This window comes from Aulostomus chinensis, chromosome 5, assembly GCF_037954235.1.
Source record: "Aulostomus chinensis isolate RoL2024-O1b breed Wild chromosome 5, RoL_Achi_v1.0, whole genome shotgun sequence".
NCBI classification, from domain to species: Eukaryota; Metazoa; Chordata; class Actinopteri; order Syngnathiformes; family Aulostomidae; genus Aulostomus; species Aulostomus chinensis.
In genome coordinates this window covers 27,889,846-27,911,280 of record NC_141324.1, presented here as the reverse complement: position 1 = coordinate 27,911,280, position 21,435 = coordinate 27,889,846, and the positions used below count along the sequence as shown (strand labels likewise).

Here is a 21,435-nt window from a genome sequence, read left to right as displayed (position 1 = left end):
CCCGGTGACCGTCTCTCCCTCCTGGGATTTGAATATCCTTGCTGCCGCTCCGACTGGCCCGCCACTCAACACGGTTCGCATAAATTGGACAATTACTGAGTGCAGGCCGTGGCCCGCTGAGAATCTCTCTGACACAGTCGGTTTCTGCTCCGCTGGGCCGCTCTCAGCGACGCCTTCACTCTGTTCCTTTTATCCTCCGCCGCTGCTGGAGGACGGGCTGCTGCAGATATTTAAATGAGGGGGTTTTAGCATTTTTAGCCTCGCTAGCAGGATGGCTCCAGGGAGGGCGATGATGTCACTGGGCTAGTTGGTATGCAGGCCAGCACTTGGCTTCAAACGCCTCAGCAGTTAATGGATGGATTGACATTTTAATGTCTGTATATATTCTGGGTCCGCAGTGGATGAACCGTAATGGGTTTGTTGATCCCTGGAGTTTCCCTGACGTCCGTCCACAGGTCCCAGTTTCAGCTTCAGCTCCAACCAGGGAGCAAAGTTTGACTCGTCTCCACTCAACAGCGAACGAAGCAGGTCTTGAGAGGCTTCCTCCTCGGCCCAGGCTCCACCCCTCCACCACGTTCTGTTGAAATTGGCCTGCTAGGTTTTGCTCTCAAGGTCAAAGAGGTCAGAGCCTAGTTTGTTGGGTCATGTCTGGTTCTAGTCCAAGTAGAGGCGGTACCTCCACTGAGGTTCTTCGATTACTCGCATACGCAAGTACAAAAGAAGGACAATTAGCCGCTCCCCGAGCAACGGCGTTCCAGAGGACGTAGTTGCGTTACCTGCTCACATGTTGGGCGACAAATGACAGCAAAGAGTAGCAGAAATTCAAAATGTCAACCAGTTTATATTAAACAGGAGAAAATGACGTCATTTGTTAAAAAGCACCGTCTCCTCCTTGCCTTTTTTTTCCGTGAAAATCGCACAGTTATAATATTAAAGGTAATTATCTGTGATTGCCTTGTCAGTGAGGTTGACTTAATAAAAGCCTCAAACCTGATCTTCATCATGATCTTTTAATATTTAGGTCATTTCATAAGCAGGTAGTGTTTAAAAAAAAAAAAAAAAAAAAAAAGGTCGCAGGAGAAACCTCATCTGTTTTCTACCACCTGTTCAGCGGCCAGGTGCCCGGGGGCGACCTCCTCCCCAGCGCCACACTCAGGACCCAGGAGACGCGTACGTGACCCCTCCGCTCTGTTCTGGGTCTTCCACGTTCCCCTAACATCCCCGATGGGAGGCGTCAGACGCTCAGAGCATCTGGCGGGAACAGAACCGCCACTCCTTCATGTTGAGGAGTCAGCTTGAGGCGGTTCTGTTCCCGCCAGATTCTCTGAGCTCCACCTGCCTCATAGGTCAAACCACGCCGCCGCCGCCGTAGGAGAGTTTCATCTCCCCACAGTCAGCAGGACGGCATCCTGTGCTGAAGTGTTTCACAAAAGAAGTGAAAAGATTCCATTTCATTCATTTTTCCCAGGAGCTGCCCGAAGAAAATAACTTAAACTGTCCATAAATATTAAAGACAGATTAAAGGAGAAGAGGATTCTTTGTAAAAAAAAAAAAAAAAAAAAAGGAAACTGTTACTTGTAACAGACTTGCTAGTCGGCTACAAACTCTTGTCTGGGTAATTGTCTCTGCAGCTCTTTTTAACGTCGTGCTTTTACTTTTGCCACCGAGTTACAGGGAAAAGTGATGACGAGAGAATCGATATCCCTACCGATGAAATACTCATCCCTCGCCTGGATGCGTCTCCTTTGCTGTGGAGACAGCAATGGATTTTCAACGCCATAAACAGATCTTTAAATGCATTAAATTAGATTTGCGTAAGTTTCGGCAACCGGGAAATGGGTTCCGGCGCTTTTGCTCTCCGCACAGGTGGTTGATCTGCCTACTCTAGCACAAGCGCTACCGCTCGGATTACACACAATCACAGAATCACAACCCTTAGCAGGTAAGCGGTATAGAACATGGATGGACGGACGAGATCAAGTCTCGCAGATTGATTGATGACAGCTGCTCATAGAAACTACACGTCACTCGACTTGTCGTGGAAGTTAGCTGTGATCTGTTAGCGCCCCGGGAGGGACCATCGTTCTCTTGTTTCTGATCCTAGGTTGTCATTTAGCTGGTACACATTTAAATCTGCTCAACTGAAGGCTGTTTGTTTGGTTTTTTTCCCTCGTTGCGAGCGAGTCTCTCGGCTCTCCATCGTGTGGTTTTACAGCGGCGGCAAAACTCAAAGCTGAAAAGCCGCTGTAAACCTGCAGACGCCTTTAGCGTCAATCTGGTGAACACCGTGGATCTTTTTAGCAGCCGAAGACCCACAACTTTCCCTCGGGAGGCGGTTGAGACTAAAACCAGAGCTCGAAAGGAATAGAAAATGGGCGGAATGATGATGTTGCGAATCTGCTGGATGTGCAGAGAAACAACTGCTTGTGAGCAAGTTAAGTGTGTCAGTGTTGCGTTCACTACTTGTCTCTGCTGCCCCCTAGTGACTCTTTCCTCCGGATTTCAAGTGTAGCTTCTCCCGGATCAGTTTTCACAACAGAGCCGTAGTGAGGGAGAACTCAAATACGTAAATGACCTTGAGCTTCACGCAGGAAGCTGAACCTTAGGGTTGCTGTTTCTTTTCCTGGATGAAAGGCTTGCGGAGCTTCTGGTGCGTCTTGGCTTCGGTCGGCGGGTGAAACCAGCTCTCCTCCTGCAGTGCTCCTGCAGGGACGAGGAAGAGGAGGAGGAGGGAGTGTCTTCAGACTATAAATAGCAAGGATTGGGGTTAACGGGGGGTGGGGGGGGGGGTGTTTTGTGGGTTTGGATTGACGTCACACTGGTGAAACAATCTTTATTGCTGCTGTCTGCTTTTTCATTTTTCTCCTCTTGTCCCTGCCTCTTCTCTTCTTTCGTTTCTCTTCTCTCTCCCTCGCTCCCAGAACGCGCTCCTCCTCCTTTCCTCGGCACTTTTGTTCACCAACAATAGTTTGCTGCTGTGACAGAGTGTTTTGGTCTGAATTCTCCTCCAGTGGGATGAAAATCATTTCAAATCCTTCAACACTGTTACTGATGTCATTGCTGACTTCCAGTATTCAAACCACTGCTCACGATTCAAATCCTGCCGATCAATTAAACTAACAACCCAAAGACCCTGAAGCATGTTGTCCTCAACGAGCAGCGTCGAGTCGCACCTCCGGGACGGCGGAACAGCTGACCTCCACACTCAGGGACAGAAGAGACTTGCTGCCCTCACCGGTCTCTGTTAAACCTGGTTCTAGCTCAACCTCAGAATTAACATGACTCCTGCTTAATGTCGCTTCATCGACGCTAATCCTTCTCAATGTGTGATGGAGGAGTAGAGGCAGATGAATGGATCTTTTGATATATCGCTTTATCTCTTATTTTGATTTATAACAGCAGCTGCAGCATATAAAATAAAATTTTTCTTAAATGTACATCCACATCAGTACACAGACACTCACACGCAGACACACGCGTGCACACGCCCAAGCACATTTTCTCCCGTAACCATGACCAAATACGCATTCATACTCATAAAACTTTAAAATGGGTTATAAATACCCTTAAAAAAAAGGTGTACATGAATGGAGCGGTGAAACATGGCATCACAACAGACCAATGTTGTACATTTCTGTCTGTGTGTGCGTGTGTGTGTGCTGGGGGTTCTTAGTCTGTCTGAGGAGAGGGTGGTGAAGATGAGGTTTCAGGGGGCCTGGTGGATGTTTGTGGCTCGTTTCAGGAGGAGGCTCGAGCAGATTTAAGCCAGATCTGAGAGGGGAGAGCTGAGAATCTTCTCAGCCGTTTTTCACGACCCTCTGCAGGTCTTTTTTGTTCGTGCTACTAACACAGGAGGACCATACAGTACAGCAAGAAGTCAGAAATACTATCTCTTGTTCAGCGGTAGCAACTGATTAGCGGGGGTCCTCAGGAAGAACAGTCTCTGCTGGGCTACATTGATGATGCAGTTGGAGTTCAGGCTCCAGGTCAAAGAAAAGTCGCTTTTAAAAAAAAATAAAATAAAGAAAGAAAGAAAACTTGGTGACATAAGAAGAGTAATAGACCAGCACAGCACCACATGAAAACACAGAAGCTTTTCAAGCTAGCAATTACAGCCATTATCCATGGCCCAGTGGCAGCTATCTATTGCTAACAGAAAGCTACAGTTGCTATCTCCTGCTAACGGGAAGCTACAGTTGCTATCTACTACTAACGGAAAGCCACAGTTGCTATCTCCTGCTAACAGGAAGCCACAGTTGCTATCTCCTGCTAACGGGAAGCTACAGTTGCTGTCTCCTGCTAACGGGAAGCTACAGTTGCTGTCTCCTGCTAACGGGAAGCCACAGTTGCTGTCTCCTGCTAACGGGAAGCCACAGTTGCTATCTCCTGCTAACGGGAAGCCACAGTTGCTATCTCCTGCTAACGGGAAGCTACAGTTGCTCTCTCCTGCTAACGGGAAGCTACAGTTGCCGTCTGTGGCTGTGCGTCGACAAGCATATCTGCTGCTGTCTTCTTCATTCACAGTAATTCCGGTACTTGTGTTGCTTAACTAAAGAAACTCATGAAAAGAATTTATTTTTGAATTATGAATGTATATATTTACTGAACCGGAGATCAGCGTCTCTCTCTCTCACTCTCACTCTCACTCTCTCTCTCTCTCTCTCTCTCTCTCTCTCTCTCTCTCTCTCTCTCTCTCTCTCTCTCTCTCTCTCTCTCTCTCACACACACTTAAACATGCAGCAGCTTGATTGAGTACCCAATTTGACCCAGTTTTAAGATGCTAGAAACTGACAGCTTGTAATGATGAGGGCTAATTATCATAAAGAGGCTTCTGGTATCTAACTGGTGCTTTTTCACAGCTATGATACTTAAAACAGCCGTAGAGTTGCAGTGAATTTTCCATTTAAAACACTTAACTGGGTGGAATGACCTCAGCGGCAGTTTAATCAACCCGCCGGTAAAAGAGAGTGAGATACAATCTGGAGGAAGGATGAACGTCTGACCTCCCGTCCAGAGACAGAAATAAGCAGGAGAGAAAACATCGCGAATGAGGTCATCAAGAGGTCAACGTTGGCGTCTAGTGGTGGTCTGATGCTGCTGCCCTCGGTGAAGTGACGGGGGCGTGCGCGGGAATGAAAAGCTTCTAAAATTACACAAGGTCGGAGAGCAGAGGGACGAGACGTGAGAAATGTTCCTGATGAACTTGCCGCCGCTCCGGCACGTTCTGTGTCTCCATTAATAGTCTCTCGTTTCTGTCCGCAGTCACCTGGACAACCATCACCTGTGGGACCCCAATGAGTTTGCAGTGTCCTGCTTCAGAATCATCATGTACTCCATCCAGGTAGCGTCCACTCGCAGGAGAACCCACCTCTTTTGTCTGTAGAAAAACATCGTCTCAAACTCGCACCCTATCATTTCTTTCTGGCGATATTTTGGCATGAGACCATCACCAGGCAAACGGTGTGCTGCAGTAAGAGAAGCGCGTTTGATCAGTGGCTGCAGGCCGATGATCAATTTCAGGTTCCACAAGTAATCAATGAACATCAACCAATACTCAGAATACAGATGTATGGACATATAGCAACTTCCATTTTTATATAAATGTGCAGAAAATGTGTCGACACCTCCATAGACTAATAAATAATTGGGCTCAGCAGCCGTTTTCGTTATTTTAAATAACTTTGCCCGCTAATTTTCCGGGTGGAAACATTTTTGGGGGAAAAAAAGTTCTGTTCTGTTCTGAAAAAAGTTTCCTGCGCTGTTTTCAGATCACAAACGACAGATACTGGGTGAAGATGTAGAGATTTGAGAAATCCAACCGATGTATTTAGGGAAACGAGCGTCTAAAAGCTTAAAATCACGTAGAAGAAAAATAAACAAATCAGTTGCGAGTGTCCTGCATGTCGGCTCCCTCTCAGGTAAAATATCTGCAGAAAATGAAAAAAATACATATCAGAACGGTGCGTCACTCTCCGGCTTTTTTTTTTTTTTTTTTTGTTAATTTGTGCTGAATTCTGGCACTGAAACTGTAAAAACCCCGTTGAAGATGTCGGTGTGGTGGTCTTGCAGGCCCAGCACTCCCACCACGTCATCCAGCAGGTTCTCAACCACCTGGACAACCACAACAAGAACACTCCTCGGGTCCGAGCCGGCATTGTCCAGGTTCTCCTGGAGACGGTGGCCATCGCCGCTAAAGGCTCAGTGGGTAAGTAGCAGAGCCGGCGGCGTTCCTCCTGGTTCAACTCACCAAGTTCAAGCTACCTTGAATAAGTGCCACATTAATATTCCTGTAACACAGTCCGCTGCTTTTGATACCACATAAATGATTTTAAAAGAGAATTAAAGTTAAAGATTAAGACTTAGTTTCCTTTTTGCAATCACCTGAGCTCTTGGTTGGCGGAACCACAGAGAGGATCACCTCCTGTTGGACGACAACAATGAGCATCATCCACCATGAAGTTGAAGATGGGGAAACAATGAAAGTGTTTTACAGGAAATGTGGTTTCAGAGGGTGGAGATGATCTGCCAGTGTTGTGAGGTGATGGAGGAAATGCAACGTGTATAATGAACAAATCCAATCTGTGTTTTACTGCTTCTGCCTGGAAACAAACCAACCTTCCCTCTTAGGAATGATCCAGGAGTTTGAAAGCGAACAGCCGACTCCTCCCAATCTGTGGCTCGGTACGGTATGATGATGATGACTCAGCGTGGCGGTGAAGGCGATGCTGTAGCTGTGTGGCGGTGCTGTAGACTAGCGCGGTGCCTTGAAGCTCATCCCAACGTGTGTGTTGTCCCTAGTTTCATAGTTAAATTTGTGTGCGTGTGGTGGAGAAGTTGGTCCAGGATGAGAAGACTAGCTTAGCATCAAGACATGAAACAGAGGAAATCCGCTGTATGTGCTTTTTTTTTTTTTCTTCAAATCACGGGGCTGTTGTGAAAGAGTGAATTAGTCCGATCTCTGTCGGCAGCCTTTGTGAAGGTTTTTGAATCAGACGCTCCACCGGGCTCCCGGCTACTCACCTCCTAATTCTAGGTGTTGCTTTCTGTGACAAACTGCATTAAGACGACTGGACCGCAGGAGTGATGTGAACCTGCGGCCTCAAAAAAAAAAAAAAAAATTCACCGTGAGGATTTTCTTAAGATGTTGTAAGGAAAATATTTTTAATCCATAAATGTTTACTCTTTATTACTCAAATCAACTTTTAGCTGAAGTCTCTTGTTGTCCATCCTCCCCAGAGACAGACAAGAAGATGGAGCCCCTCCTCCATGGAGCTGAGACCCAGGCTATTTAGCTTAGCACAGTGAATGGTGGTGGGTGGGAAGTGTTAGCATGGCTCCATGTTAGCCTGCATTAATGTATCCAGGGTTGAGTGTAACTTTGGTGATGAATAACATTTTAAAATGAGGAGACATTGTAGTGTTAGAATCAGACACGTAGCCGGAACTACTTTCCTGACTGGGCGCAGTGATTTGACGCAGCACCTCCAAAGCTCCACTGGAACTTGGGTCAACAGAACCAAACGTTTGTTGAGGACGAGAAGAGCGACTGCTGCTACTGATCATGAGGAGGACTCCTGCTGGACACACCAGCATCCTGGACCTTAGCTAGCTGATGCTAACACTTCCCACCCACTACCAGTCATTGTGCTAAGCTAACTAGCCTGGCTAACTAGCCTGGGTTTCAGCTCACAAGAGGAGGTTCTCTAGCTCCTTGTTTGACTCTGAAGGCGATGGACAAATAGATACTTTAGCTAAAAGTAGGCGTGTTCCTTTCAGAACTCCTTTACATTTAGCTTAGTTTTTTTTTCATTTGGCTACAGTATGAAGGCACTTGATTTCTCACACCAGTTGGCAAGAATCTGCATCAATTTGCATCAGCACATTGACTTGGTAGCCAGTCGCGCCTCACGTTTGGCCCAATCACAACATCAATCTGCTGTGGCGTCCAAAATCCCACCACAATCCTGTGGTCGAGGCCTGCGAGGTTCTCCAGTGTGGTTAAAGAGGTACAACACAGCGACTGGAGTTCTGTGACCACGTCGCCACTCGTGCCCAGCCAGGTCTTCCTTCCTTGGTGACCACCTGATGTACTCCTGTGTGATGTATTTGCAGGTCCGACGGTGCTGGAGGTCTTCAACACGCTGCTCAAACACCTGAGGATGAGCGTGGACTTTGAACTGGGCGACAGCTCCAGGAGGAACTCCAGCACCAGTGTGTCGTCCGGTCGCGGCAAAGAGAGCGAAGAGCGCATAGTCCAGAACGCCATCATCCAGACGATCGGTACCTCTTTGCTTCCTCTTTTCACACCCTTTAGTTTATTCTGGGCCTTCCGCGGGTCCTGGATCTAGACCGACTTCTTGGTGTTCTGGATTCCTGTCCCTAAAGCTAGACATGATTTTGCGGCTGTTTCGTGGCGCTGAGTCTTGGTCCAATCATCAGTCTTTTTTAGAACCAAAAGGGAAATTCGTCCCAGTTCTGAAAATACAGGTTCTGTTTCAGTAAAGTTGCTGAATAAAAGGACCCGACAGACGCTGGCGTGGGGGTGAAGCTGTCATCGTTCTCATCAGAGGAATGTTGTTTTTTCTCCTCCTGTTGTCCCTCCAGGCTTCTTCGGCGGAAACCTGCCAGACTATCAGAGAGCTGAAGTCATGATGTTCATCATGGGCAAGGTGCCTGTGTATGGGACCCCCTGCCACACGTTGGACACCGTCAAGATTGGGTGAGTCATGCTTGCTTTAGCTGAGGTTGGCAGGGATCCTGGCCGGCCTCCTCGCTGGCTGCACGCCCTCTCGTCTGACTTTGTTAACACGTTTATCAGATGGAGAGCGAACGGAGCTGCAGTTGCTGTTTGGTTTCCTAAGTGGCACCAACACGCGGCTGTAAATGAGCAAACCAGCATGGTTTCTCCGGCTGGAGTCTTTCTGAGCTCGTCTTCTCGTGTGAGGGGCGGCAGTCGTTTCCTCCCTCGCGGGAAAATACGAGACACGCGTCTTCAGTCGCTCTGCAGCCTCGACACTCAGTGCTGAGAGACCGGAAGAGACTCAGAGATACTTGCTGGCAGCCGACGATGCAGCATCACAAGTGTCCTTCTCACTCTCTGACGTGATTCTCAGTTGAAAACATCTGATTTTGGAATTAGTCGTGTAGACTGGAAACATGTCACATGTCACCGCCTCACTCTAGAGGCGTGTTTTTGAACTGGTGGTTGAACCAGAGTTGAAATGGTCCTTTGCTTTTGACCCAAACTGCACTGAGACTCTTGCAAGGAGGCAGTTTTGTTCTCTTCCAGATGAAAACAGAGTTCTGGTGAGATGAGAAAGGGACCCCACCAAACTCCAGGATCAGAGTTAATGAGATGATCACCCTGCGTATCGTCGCCGTCACACACGAGCTCTGCTGTCATTTTAATGACTTTTTAAACACGGACAGCAATGATGTGTTTCTGGAATTCGTCCCTGAAACACATGAATTCTCTTCAGCGTTTGTTCGTTGTAGGAACCTTTCAGTTAATTGTAGCAGAAGATTGAGATGGCAGAGTCCCATGACAACATGCAGCCCTCTCACAGCTTGAAGCAAAGCTGAAAACACACGCGCGCACACACATACACACACACACACACTCCACCTTATACAAAGTGAATTGTACTTTAATCTGCCCTCGTGTCACCTCCTGGATGTCCTGCTGTGACTGCAGCTCTGGGGTCACTGAGACAACGGCCGGCTCCTTTCGAAAAAGAGAGGAAAAAGAAAACCAGGCTAATCCCTCCGGCCTCAGGAGTGCAGGAGCAGATAATCCTCCCCCTCCTTCCAGAACAACAGGCTTTACTCTGCCTCTTCTCCTTTTTCGGGTAATTGCTGGAGGAGATAAACTTGAATCTGCAGCTCCTCAGTGTTGATGAGTAATTCGCCACTTTCACTGCAGCGTTTAAAACTGCGGAGAGGCGGAGGGGAGGAGCGCTGCTGCCCTCGCCGTTACCCGAGCACACGTGTCCTCACCCAGGAGTCAACAAGATCTTTTTTTTTTAATGGATTTTATTGCTAATTAAGCAAATGGCTCATGAAGGTGGGGGGCAAAGATGGTGTTAGCATAGCTACCTGAACAAACTGAGGCAAGCAACAGCTACACACACACACACACACACACACACACACACACACACACACACACACACACACACACACACCAGTACCCAGAAGATAATTGACCTGTAGAATGTTTGACAACAATGACGTTAGCTTAGCGACTGTGGCCTGAACCCTGACATAGAAATATCTGTTAGAAACTGTGTGTGTGCGTGTGTGTGTGTGTGTGTGTGTGTGTGTGTGTGTGTGTGTGTGTGAGAGAGAGAGATTTGGTTCAAATGTGTCCCTTGTATAAAGAGGAAACATCAGCTCTGTCTAAACAATCCTCTCATTCTTCCTCTTCTGCCGTCCGGTCCCGGCGGGCGTCTCAGACATCAGGGCACCAAGCGGATCCAGACCATGCTGCTCAGCTCCCTCATCATGGTGAGTCCTCCTCTACATCACTAACCAGTTTGTCCAGTAATCTCATCCGACAGGAACCATCTGATACCGGTGACCTTTAACCCCTCATGGTCCAGACAGGGTTTGAACTGACTTAGCAGACAGTGGCTGGGTGTTCTTACTTTTTTTTTAGGCTTAGCAAGTGACGGAAGCTCGTTTATTTCCACGGCGCTCCTGTCCTGCCCTCCAGTGGGGCAACTGGCTGCCATCACATTAGTCCCAGTAGAAGAGCCTTTCAGGTTCAGATTGTTGTTGTCTGACAACTTCACCATCCACCATTCCAGAATTCCTGCTGCTTACAGCTGCAGGTCATCGTAAAGAAATGTCCTCCATCATGACATCACCTTCATGATTGATGTGGCACGACCCTCCACATCCCTGCGTAAACGGACGAATGCCCACACTAAATTAGTGATACCTCTTTCACACACACACACACACACACACACACACACACTCCTCTCCTGCAGCCTCCTCCCGCACTGCGGAGGGATGCATTACAGAATCCACTTGTCCTGGCCTCCCCTGACTGCCACCTGGCTTCCCGATGCAGCTGGAGGAGGGGTGAAAGGTCAAAGTATTTATAACACACGCAGCTGCAGATGGGTCGACAGCAGGAGGGGTGTGTGTTGGTGATATCGGTGTCGGAGCGTAACCTCCTCCAGACTGTCGGGAGTAGAACCCAGATGCCTTCAGGCTCCCGGTCGTGCTGAAGGTCGCATGGTCGCGCTCGAACCGTTGAATCTCACTCCCTCACACTAGTGACTCAAATAAACATGGAATTACTTTAAACTGTCAGGTAGCGAGCACCTGATGGCCGACTAGTGCGTCCACAGCCTTCGATCTCTGGGCTTCACCTGTACGAGTCTGAACGCCTGGTTGCTTCAACGGCAACCAGATTAGACGCGAGTCAGTTCGGAAAAACTGCACCCAGTCTAGTCTTTTAGCAGTCACTTGTCAGGAGTATAACCTGAGCTCAAGGCATGTTCTCCAAGATGTTCCAAGGGTAAAACTCGTCTCAGTTACAGGGGGCCAGGTGCTTGGCACTCAGAATTGCAGCTTTCATTTCAGTTTCCGAGTTCAAATCGTATCCCAAGCGTACGCTTCAAACTGTCTGCTCCTGCTTTTAATTCCTGTTTTTATTTTATGGTTATATTTATTACCCTGTCTGTCCCAATTATGTTATCAGTATTTAGTCTGTCGTAACTTTGTTAACTGTGTGCTGCTACCTTGGCCAGGGCTCACTTGCAAAAGAGATGACTTATCTCAATGTGATTTCATCCCTGGTTAAATAAAGGTGAAATTAAAAACAAAAAAACAAAAATGGTATGTTGATCAAGAGGTAATTGTGGCTTATCAGAAGATCTGGGAGGTCTGGAGATGCACTTTGACCGAGGGTTGATGGTGGCAGGCTGTCCTCGTGCGCACCAGCCTGGGTCATGCATACATCAGCAGTAGCCTGGTGACCAACCTGACTGTCGTGATATAAATGTTATATAACATCAGCAGCCAATGAAAACATGGGGAGGAGAAAGGATATGATACATTAGCCTGCGTTGTTACTATCACTAGCCTAGCCTAGCCTAGCCTAGCCCAGCGTTAGCCTACAAGCCTGGCTCCAGGAGGTAGGGTTACCCTCACCTTCATATTGTTGAATATTATGTCTATTTTAGTTTGCTACGAGTGGAACGGTGACCTCTTGCGGGTCAGAACCCATCACGTCGGAGTCTGTTCCAAGGAAAGAGGTCAACATTTGGGCGTTTAGTGAACATAACCTTTATGCTAGGTTGAACCATGTCTCTTAACAACCTCCTGTGAGGTAATCACGTCTCGCTGTGATGAGCTGGCTCTCACCCCCGACCTCAGGTGACCTCCGGCTTCAAGTCCAAGTCCATGTCTGCGGCGCTGCCTCCTCCCTTCCTGGACCCACTCTTTTCCATTTCTCTGATGGAGGACAGCGAGCTGAGGCAGCTGGTGCTCGAAATCCTGCACAACATCATCGATCGCCATGACAACCGCGCCAAACTACGCGGCATCAGGTATTAAGTTCCTGTCAAATACGTTGATCACATGGCGCTGGCCACCGGACCATGATGAGCCCTGCGGTGGTTTGTCTGGACTGACAACGATTCTCGTCTTTTTTCCCCCCTTTTTTTCAGAATCATCCCGAATGTCGCAGCGTTGAAGATTAAACGGGAGAAGATTTCCAAGCAAGACATCGCATTCATGAAAAAGGTATATGTCTAAAAATAAACTGTCTGTGAACTGAGCTTTACAGCAGTTGCTATGGTTACTGACAACTAGGTGATGGGGAAAGCAATCACCAGAAAGTCTCAAACTGCTCCTTTATTTAGCCGGTGGAAGCAGCTCTGTGACACTCGGCGTGCCTGTGAGGCCGCGGCCAGACGGCGATGTCCAGGTAGGTTGCCATCGCAACCGCGGTATGAGGAAGGTGAGCTGAGGGCTCGTGCGCAGGAGAGGAGAGACTGGTTCTAGGTGTTCTGGAATGTCTGGTTGCATCTTCAGTTCAATTCTGGAATAGAGATGCTGACCTCATTGTGCTAAGCTAACTAGCATGTGTCTCAGCTCCCCAATTCAGCACAGAGGAGGGAGGTGAATCCTCTTGAGTTCCTGAATGTTTTCATGTTTCTTTGAGAGTGAATGTAGTAACTCCCTCTCTACTTCCTCTCTCTGCGCCTCTGGTTCTCCCTCGGTTCCGCTTCTCTCCAGCACGGCCAACAGCTCTACCGTCACATCTATCTGGGCAGTAAAGAGGAAGATAACGTCCATAAAAACTTTGAGCTTCTCTTCACCACTCTGGCAATTCTGACCATCGAGTTGGCCAATGAGGAAGTTGTCATCGACCTCATCCGGCTCGCCATTGCCCTGCAGGTAACCTCTGTAACTAATCTCATTGGACCGTCTGAGTTAAGGAGGGTCATATTCTCACATGCTGAAAGCTGTGAGTTGTGTTTTTTTTTTCATAGTTCCTGATTTATTGTATCAATAAAGAGAACGTTTGTTGGCCAGAAGAGGAATGTGCCACCATTAAGCTTCGCCTCACAGTCACGGGATGTCTTTGCAGCCCAGTAGAGCTTGTGGAGCTCACGTGGTCCCCCAAGGCCAGACCCAGATCGTCTCCTCTCATCGTCCTCCCTATGTCTATCCACAACTTTTTGAGTTCTCCTGCGACCAGACAGACAACCAGCCAGTGAACAAATGCCATTGATCACATGACCACCTTGGAGGTGGCATAAATGTACAAGAACTCTGTGGAGTTTTCAAGTCTGTCTTTAAGTATACGGTGACTTATCGTAACAAAAGTTATCTGATGACACTTTTCAAATAGAACCACAGTCGTTGAATTGATTGACGTCTCAGGAGAGCCAACAACGCCTACATACCAAATGTACCGTACGTACAAGGGCGGGACAAACCCGGCAGCTGAGGCACTGGTGGTGGTCTCTACCAGTACGAGCAGTGGAGGCTTCACGTCAAATTGATTCTGTTCTGTTGGACTGTTTTTGTTTTTTTTTTCTAGGACATGGTTTTGGCCAATGAGGAGAACATGTCGATGTTCATTCGCTGTGGCATCATGGCGCTGGTGGCGGCTTACCTCAACTTCTTAAGCCAGATGATTGCCAACCCGCCGTTCTGTCAGCACGTCAGCAAGGTCTGTTGTTCCGTCTCTTCTCAATGTTCCCGGTCGTCGGGAATCACAGGAGTGACGTACCTCTGTATGCAGATGATGCTCCGCTGTGTAGTTAGTGTTCCTTCATCAAGTGGGCAACTCATTGTTTAAAGCTGCGCACCTTTATTTGATAACTGCTGTGTTTTCTTCGTCGCTCCTCGTTTGGGCCTCCAGGTGATTGAGTTGAGGAACATTGACGCTCCGTATCTTCTCCCAGAGCACATCTTCAGGGAAAAGTGTCCGTAAGTGTCCTTTGTTAACCAGTTAAGTGGTTATTTCACTCCTCTTGAGGCTTTCTTGACTCGAACTTCAACGCAACACAATCTAATATTATGAGGCGTCGCACCACCGCAATGTTTCTGTTTTCCAGCTGATTCCCCAAATTCTCTCTCTCTCTCTCTCTCTCTCAGTTTTGCCTTTTATTACATCATGACTGTTGGTGTCTTTTTTGTGGTGCGGGCCAGGTTTAGTTAAACTCCCAGCCGTCAAAATAATCATCAGACGAATTGATTACAAATGTTCTTGTTCTTTGCAGCCATGTGAAAAGGTTTCTCTGCAGCTGAACGTGATCTGGTTCAACAGAGAACTGCTGCTCTCTCAAGAATTCAAATTACTTCTAAGATTAGGGAAGTAGCAGGAGCGCTGTTCAGTGGTTACAGAAGGGAATGATTCTAAAAACCAAAGCGAACTTATACAAACCCGGGTCCAGGCTCAGTAGAAGGCCTTGATGTCAAGGGGCTGAGACCTGAAAAACACACCGACACGTGTTGGCTTCCTAAGGGACCCTGAGTGAGGCACAAGTCATGATTCCATCTTGGGTTTTAATTCTTGAATGATTTATCGATCCTGTGAGACCGAAATTTACCGTCGGATGTTGCCCAGCTTGTCTTTCGGAGAAGCGAGGGATTCAGAGAGTAGTTTCCTTTCCCTGTCCTGGTTGAAAACCACCTGCCTTTAATTCTGAGGTGAATTGAACAGTAACGTGTGGTTTGAGTAGGTTGCAGCAAACACTGACACTCAGCCTGCAGCTGCATGATTTACCAGTATCATGGAAAACCCCTCAAAATCATTTTGGCAGCAGGATCCCACTCAAGCAGCTCATGATTCCACGTCGGTGCCGCTGCTGTCGGTTCCCCGTTCTCCTCTCTGCGAGCTCATGAACCCCCACAGTCGTGCTTGTCAGAGTTGCCTATTACACATGTTCACCAGTTGCTCTCACACATGTGAAAAGAGCTGCGGATAAAAATCTCTCTCGTGTTAAGGAGCAGTTCAGTGGTGACTGTGCAGCCTGAGGGGGAGATTTTGGGAGATTTAGTTCTTAAATTAGGAAAGAAACTCGTCACAGATTAAAGCCAAAGACGACGAGGACATTCGGTCTTCTGTTAAAGCCTCTTGCAGTTTTTTCATTCATCCAGATCTTTTTCAGCCGCTTCAAATCCTCACAATTACGCAACAGCAGTGAGTGGATAAGCCAGTGAAGGTGTGATGGCTGGGACGCGGCAGGTCAACGAGGGGAGGAAAAATTTCTGCCTCGAAGATCCTCGCAAACTGGACCCATCGTGTGTCCGTCAAACAGCCTGCGTCCCTCTGAGACGTTGACTCTGAGAGCCGTGTCGTCTTTTGTTCTGTGGTCACGTGATCGTGTCACCTGCTGTGAGCTTGAAGGATTGGGGGCGGGGCTGTAATCGTTGGCTTTTTCTTGGATTGTTTCTGGACCAGAATCCAGAACACACCAACCCCAGATCTTTTGTCTGTTTGTTTCAATCTGCGCTGATTATCAGATTAAAGGAACCGGCGTCGATTTTTTTTTTTTTTTTTCCCCCCCTGCAGTGAATAAAATGAATCTAAAGTCAACACCAAAGCTGATGTCATAAATGTGTCATTTAAGAATTTGTTGAATTCTGTGTCTTGTTTCTCATCCAGACTCCCTGAATCATTGGACAAGGAGGACAGACTGTTGTACTTCCAGACGCCCGACATGGCCGAGTGTCTGGTGGCGCCGGGATACAACGCAGAGAGACTCTCTGTCCCCTACGTCCCCCAGGTCACAGGTACCCCCCCCCCCCCTTTATAGACACGTTTAACTGTTTCTGAAGTGAAGCCTCTCTCTTGTTTCCGCTAACTGCAGGAAAACGGAAACAACTCGACCTTTTGTTTTCCGTTGTGTAACGACTTCGACTCAAATCCGTCCTCAGGACTTTTCATTCTTGCTTGTTGCAAAGTTTCCAAACGGGCCAGACACAAATGCGCGAGAATTCAAAAGAAAGATGAGGACCAGACAAAAGCCTTTCAGAGGAAAAAGAGGTGGTCGTCTTTCGAGTACAATATCCTCCATTTTTATTTTGCTGCCTTTCAAACTGCGTGGCCTGCAGAACTCCTGGCACGACTCTCAGTGGAGACTTGGAGGAGGATTATCAGTTGAAGGAATTGTCCAGTGAACAGAAATAAACCTAAGTCTTTATTAAACTGCAGTTGTCACCATCATCTTCCCATGCGATTGAAGAGGATTTTTAGTGGAAGATTTCCCTGATGAAAATAGCGGCACAATTAATCCTCAAGATTATCTGTGTTATTTCTTCATCCTCCCCTCGTGAACTTCACATAAATGCATCGTTCCATCCTGAAGATGAGTGTCAGTCCGGGTTCTTAAAGAGGCCGTTTGGTTCTTCTGGGGTTCTCGTGCTTTTCATCTGCTCCCACAATCTGAGGAGGTCGAGATCCGTGACTCGTGACGGACGTCTCATGGAAACGCCCCCACAAAGACAGGAAAACTACTGCCTGCTTAGTCGTTCAGTAACAGGAAGTTAATCTCCGAGCTGCTCAAGAAGTTGGCAGTGAGTGCTGGGAGCGCGTTGGGGGGGGCGGGGCTAAAGGGATGGGCGGCTAAACAGAGCTTTTACTTAAAAGTGCTTTCAGAGCAAGCAGGTAGAAGAGGGAGGGATTTCTTCATCAGCCGTGGGTGTGATCCACCCATACGATCGTTGGTTGTGTTTTGTCATAAGGTGTTGAAAAGTGTCATTTGTGGTTTCGTTGCACTTCATTTTTCTCCAAACCAAACAGCAAATGTTTGCTGCTTGTTGTTGTTGTTGTTGTTGTTGTTGTTGTTGTTCTGAGCCACTGTGTTTTTGTTTTGTTTTTTCTCCGTCATACTTTCGTGTCACCTCAGTTCTTTACACTGTTGGAAAAATCCTGCACCGGTGCAAGCAGAGCTCCAGAGGTAACCAGCCACTGGTGCCAGTGCTGTTTCAGAGATACTCCTCCCAATACGTAGTACCTCGCCTTCCAAGTACTAACCAAAGCATTGCTCCACTCAGTTGCATTGAGCTCACAAAGACATTTGTGACGGATGTTTTTGGATATTCCAGCTGTTGTTAGCCGTCAGTCTCCGTTAGCTTCAAGCTAAATACACGTGGCTGCTTCCGTCTGCGCTCTGGAGTCACAAAGACATCATGCAGGAGGGAAAAAAAAAAAACATCTTCGTGAGTTCAATTAGCGAGTACTTGGAAGGTAAAATACACTTTTGGATAAAGTATTGCTTTGCTAAGTGAATACCCAGCAGCTGGGATGCACTTCCCCTCCCGCCGAGTCTCTCTACCAGTTCTAGAGGAACCCCTCGAGTGCTCGTAGTCGTCGCTTCCTCTAACTAGGGCTGTGTGTAGCTGTGTGTAGCTGTGTGTAGCTGTGTGTAGCTGTGTGTAGCTGTAGGCATCATGTCATGAACAGCAGCTGACTGGTTTGATCATGTTTGTAACCGTTCTGCCTGCGTTACATGTGGACGTGTTGTGGTGAGTATGTTTCTTACTACACTAAGTGGTTGTGTTAGTGTTGTCAGTCTCGGGCTCATTTCTGATTTATCATTTAGGAACCTAAACCGGTTCTGAGGGGCATCGTTACAACAACCCGCAGATTTGCGCTGATGTCCAAAACTTTTTTTTTTTTTTTTTTTTAACAGCACAGGAAATGAAAGCCACAATCCCTCTGGTGACTTAGAATGTGCGGTAACCTCGTGTTTCCAGCAGAGAGCGCTCCTGCACCTCCGCCCTGGTTACCGTAGCGTTTTATTTTGTTCAGATTGTCACGTCTGACATCATTCACTGCATGAGTGATGTGGACCTGCTCCAAAACCAGAATCAGGCTCACACAACACCTCTGGGTCGGGCCCAAGAGGAGACGCTGGGCTGGTTGTGCTGCTTCTGCGTGTTTAATGTTTACTGAAACCTGCACAGATGTATGACACCGCCACCTAGTGGAGTGGAGTTTCTGAATGACTCATTCCTTTTCATACGAGTCACGTCCAACACCCGAGCGTCTGCTGGCTCGGAAAAGTACGAGTTCTCGTGGTGAAATTCAGTCAGTCGGTTTGGTCTGATTCTGTTGAAACTAATTTGGTTGTGATGCACTGTTCAAACTCCAGAGAGGATTTTCCCTCTGTAAGCTAAGCAAAAGATGGCGCAGGTCTTAAGTCTCCTCTGGCCAGGAAGTTAAAAGGTACTCAGTGGGCGGAGTTCACCTCTGACCTGCAGCAGAAGACTCCTGCTGGTCAGTAAAGCACTTTGGTATCGTCTGAAGGATTCAAACGTTCTGCTGATTTCTGCTCAAAAGCCTAAAACCTCTTCACCTCTGGTCCGTTCTGACGAGTTTCCTCAGTAGCGCTGTTTGCTAATAATTTAATCTTCCTGCTGCGTGATGAGGTTCCTGCTGTTGTATCAAAATACAGCCGAGGGTGGACGAGCGACATATTGATAACGAGCGACCTGTGTGATCGGATCAGTTCACGCTCAACGTTCAAATGTCACCGCTAGTGATCAGAGCTCGTGAGGAGGTCGTAGGATGGCAGCAGCTCTTAAACTGTTTCCTCCTGCAGATGAAGACCGCCTGACCAGGAGGAAGAGCTTTGTGGACACCATCTCTCTCCAAGTGGACATCCTGTCCAGCAGCCTCCCAGACAAGGTCTGTTTTACAGGAACACACCAACTCTTACTGTCCATGGTCCTCAGAGCCAGGCTCTAGGGAGCTGAGACCCACGCTTGTTAGCTTAGCACCACGAGTGGTAGTGGGCGGGAAGCGTCACTAATCACGATCACTAATCCGTGATGTGTTTGTCCTCCTGCAGTCCCAGCTGGCAGAAGAGATCACGTTTGAGACCCTGAAGAAAGCCATCGGTAAGATTGGGGAACAGTTTTCCGTCCTGTGGTCGCATCATTAACACGCGTCACGCTAGACGACCTAAAACACAGTCCCGCGTCAGAGGCCGTCCAACGCCACATGACTGTTAGCCTCATTTAGCTGTTTGTTAGCCTTTTTAGTTTGTGTCTGAATCTTTTAGCTGTGTATTTGCTTTGGTGTAGCCTCTATCAGCGGTGTGTTAGCATCTATTAGAGAGTTGTTTGCTGTCTGTTAATGATAAGAACATTAATAATAACGATAATACATAACATTTATCTGTCACATTTCAAAGAACCCAAGGAGAGAAAACCGACACAACACAAAACTTTACCAGTTTTGTAGCACAGCCTCGTGTGTTAGTTAGCAGTACGTTAGCCTATGCTATCACTCTGCTCGTCTGTTAGCGCTGTGTGTGTTTCTTTTATCCTCTATGTTAGCAGTGTCTTCTGCCCTGTAATCAATGTGTCTGCACTCAGCAGGACCATAATAATTTATCTTGCTTTCAATAAATTAAATAAAAACACAAGTTGTAAACTGGGATTTCAAAGAGGAAGACCAGTTTTGTTCCAGATATGTGGGGCATAAAAACTGGAAACAAACCCGCCCCGGTCGACCCGTGAGGTCTGGGTGCCTCCGGGGAAAGAAAAAATGTAATTTGGTCCCAAACCCTCCAGGACTTTGTATGGAGAGTGAAGGCAGCCTCCTGCCCTCAGATACCCCAAAACCCTTTGAGACGTTTTTCCTTCATTCTTGAGGTCGTGGAGGTCAGGTTGTACTTATTTAATGAAACTGTTGTCCAGATACCACGGGCCTGGAGGAGCAGGAGAGAGAGCGGCGGCGCCAGGTGATGGAGAAGTTCCAGAAAGCTCCGTTTGAAGAGATCGCCGCCCACTGCGAGTCCAAGGTAGGAAGGACGGGAGGACGTGAAAATGAATTAACGGCTTCGAATCGCTTCTGCTCACGTTGGTGTTGCCTTCCCACAGGCCAACATGCTGCACGACCGGCTGGCACAAATCTTTGAACTCACTATTCGGTGAGTCACGTTGTTTTGGGGTGTGTGTGTGTGTGTGTGTGTGTGTGTGCGTGTGTGTGTGTGTGTGTGTTAGAATCAGGTTCATATTTTGTTATTTTTGAGATATTAGAATTGGTTAGAAATGCTAGCTGTTCTTTAATCCTTCTAATAACAATCTAACGAACTAACAATCGCGCTCATCGGCAGAAGACGGGTGAACGTGTTCCACCACCGTCTGATTCTCAGTGAAGAACCGGTTCCCCCCTCAGATTCCACCGCCTGTTGTGAAATCTTTTCAGATCTTATTTTTCAATGATGTGCTTCTTTTATGGCTCTTTGTTGTAGGACGTAGGTTATTAAAACCTGATGAATGTTGAAATTTGCTTGAATAGCGTTTAATAAATGGAGGTTTAGTTCTTAGTTTTCACTCGTCAACATCTGGCCATTAGCTATCTGAGCCATGTGATGCACAGATGTGACCTTTCACCTTTTCCTCACCCTCCTCCACCTCCAGGCCTCCACCCAGTCCGTCCGGAGTGGTTTCCATCTCAGCGGGACACACGCAGCACCAGTCCGTCCCGGTCTACGAGATGAAGTTCCCAGACCTGTGTGTCTACTGATTGCACCACATGCCACGGCAACCAGCCCCCAACGCCACAGCGACCAGCCCCACACGCCCCAACGCCACAGCTCCACGTCCCCACGCCACAGCTCCACGTCCCCACGCCACAGCTCCACGCCCCCACGCCACAGCTCCACGCCCCCACGCCACGGCTCCACGTCCCCACGCCACAGCTCCACGCCCCCACGCCACAGCTCCACGCCCCCACGCCATAGCTCCACGCCCCCACGCCACAGCTCCTCGCCCCCACGCCACAGCTCCTCGCCCCCACGCCACAGCTCCTCGCCCCCACGCCACGGTGACACACCGAGAATCATGTAAACGATCACAATCAGAGCTGTAACACTCAGAACATCACGCAAGATCCCACGACAGCAGCACATCCATGTTTACACCACTCAACTTCCTCAGACAAAAACT

The 21,435-nt window shown here is 47.9% G+C and overlaps 1 protein-coding gene across 6 annotated transcripts in view; it reads left to right on the top strand.

Moving 5' to 3' along the window:
- efr3a (EFR3 homolog A (S. cerevisiae)) overlaps positions 1-21,435 on the top strand; it is a 63,941-nt gene extending 42,506 nt beyond the window's left edge. For 3 of the 6 annotated variants that reach the window (XM_086204399.1, XM_086204398.1, XM_086204397.1), the window contains 18 exons: positions 5,263-5,341; positions 6,070-6,205; positions 6,628-6,681; positions 8,113-8,280; positions 8,605-8,719; positions 10,455-10,506; positions 12,391-12,563; positions 12,684-12,759; positions 13,255-13,416; positions 14,066-14,197; positions 14,390-14,457; positions 16,139-16,266; positions 17,382-17,432; positions 19,086-19,165; positions 19,329-19,377; positions 20,182-20,285; positions 20,365-20,414; positions 20,908-21,435. In XM_086204399.1, coding sequence (XP_086060525.1) covers positions 5,263-5,341; positions 6,070-6,205; positions 6,628-6,681; positions 8,113-8,280; positions 8,605-8,719; positions 10,455-10,506; positions 12,391-12,563; positions 12,684-12,759; positions 13,255-13,416; positions 14,066-14,197; positions 14,390-14,457; positions 16,139-16,266; positions 17,382-17,432; positions 19,086-19,165; positions 19,329-19,377; positions 20,182-20,285; positions 20,365-20,414; positions 20,908-21,013 — 1,783 coding nt within the window. In that variant the 3' untranslated portion in view covers positions 21,014-21,435. Of the gene's footprint in view, positions 1-5,262; positions 5,342-6,069; positions 6,206-6,627; positions 6,682-8,112; positions 8,281-8,604; positions 8,720-10,454; positions 10,507-12,390; positions 12,564-12,683; positions 12,760-13,254; positions 13,417-14,065; positions 14,198-14,389; positions 14,458-16,138; positions 16,267-17,381; positions 17,433-19,079; positions 19,166-19,328; positions 19,378-20,181; positions 20,286-20,364; positions 20,415-20,907 lie in introns of all 6 variants that reach the window. The other 3 variants (XM_086204401.1, XM_086204400.1, XM_086204402.1) reach the window with 3 other exon arrangements.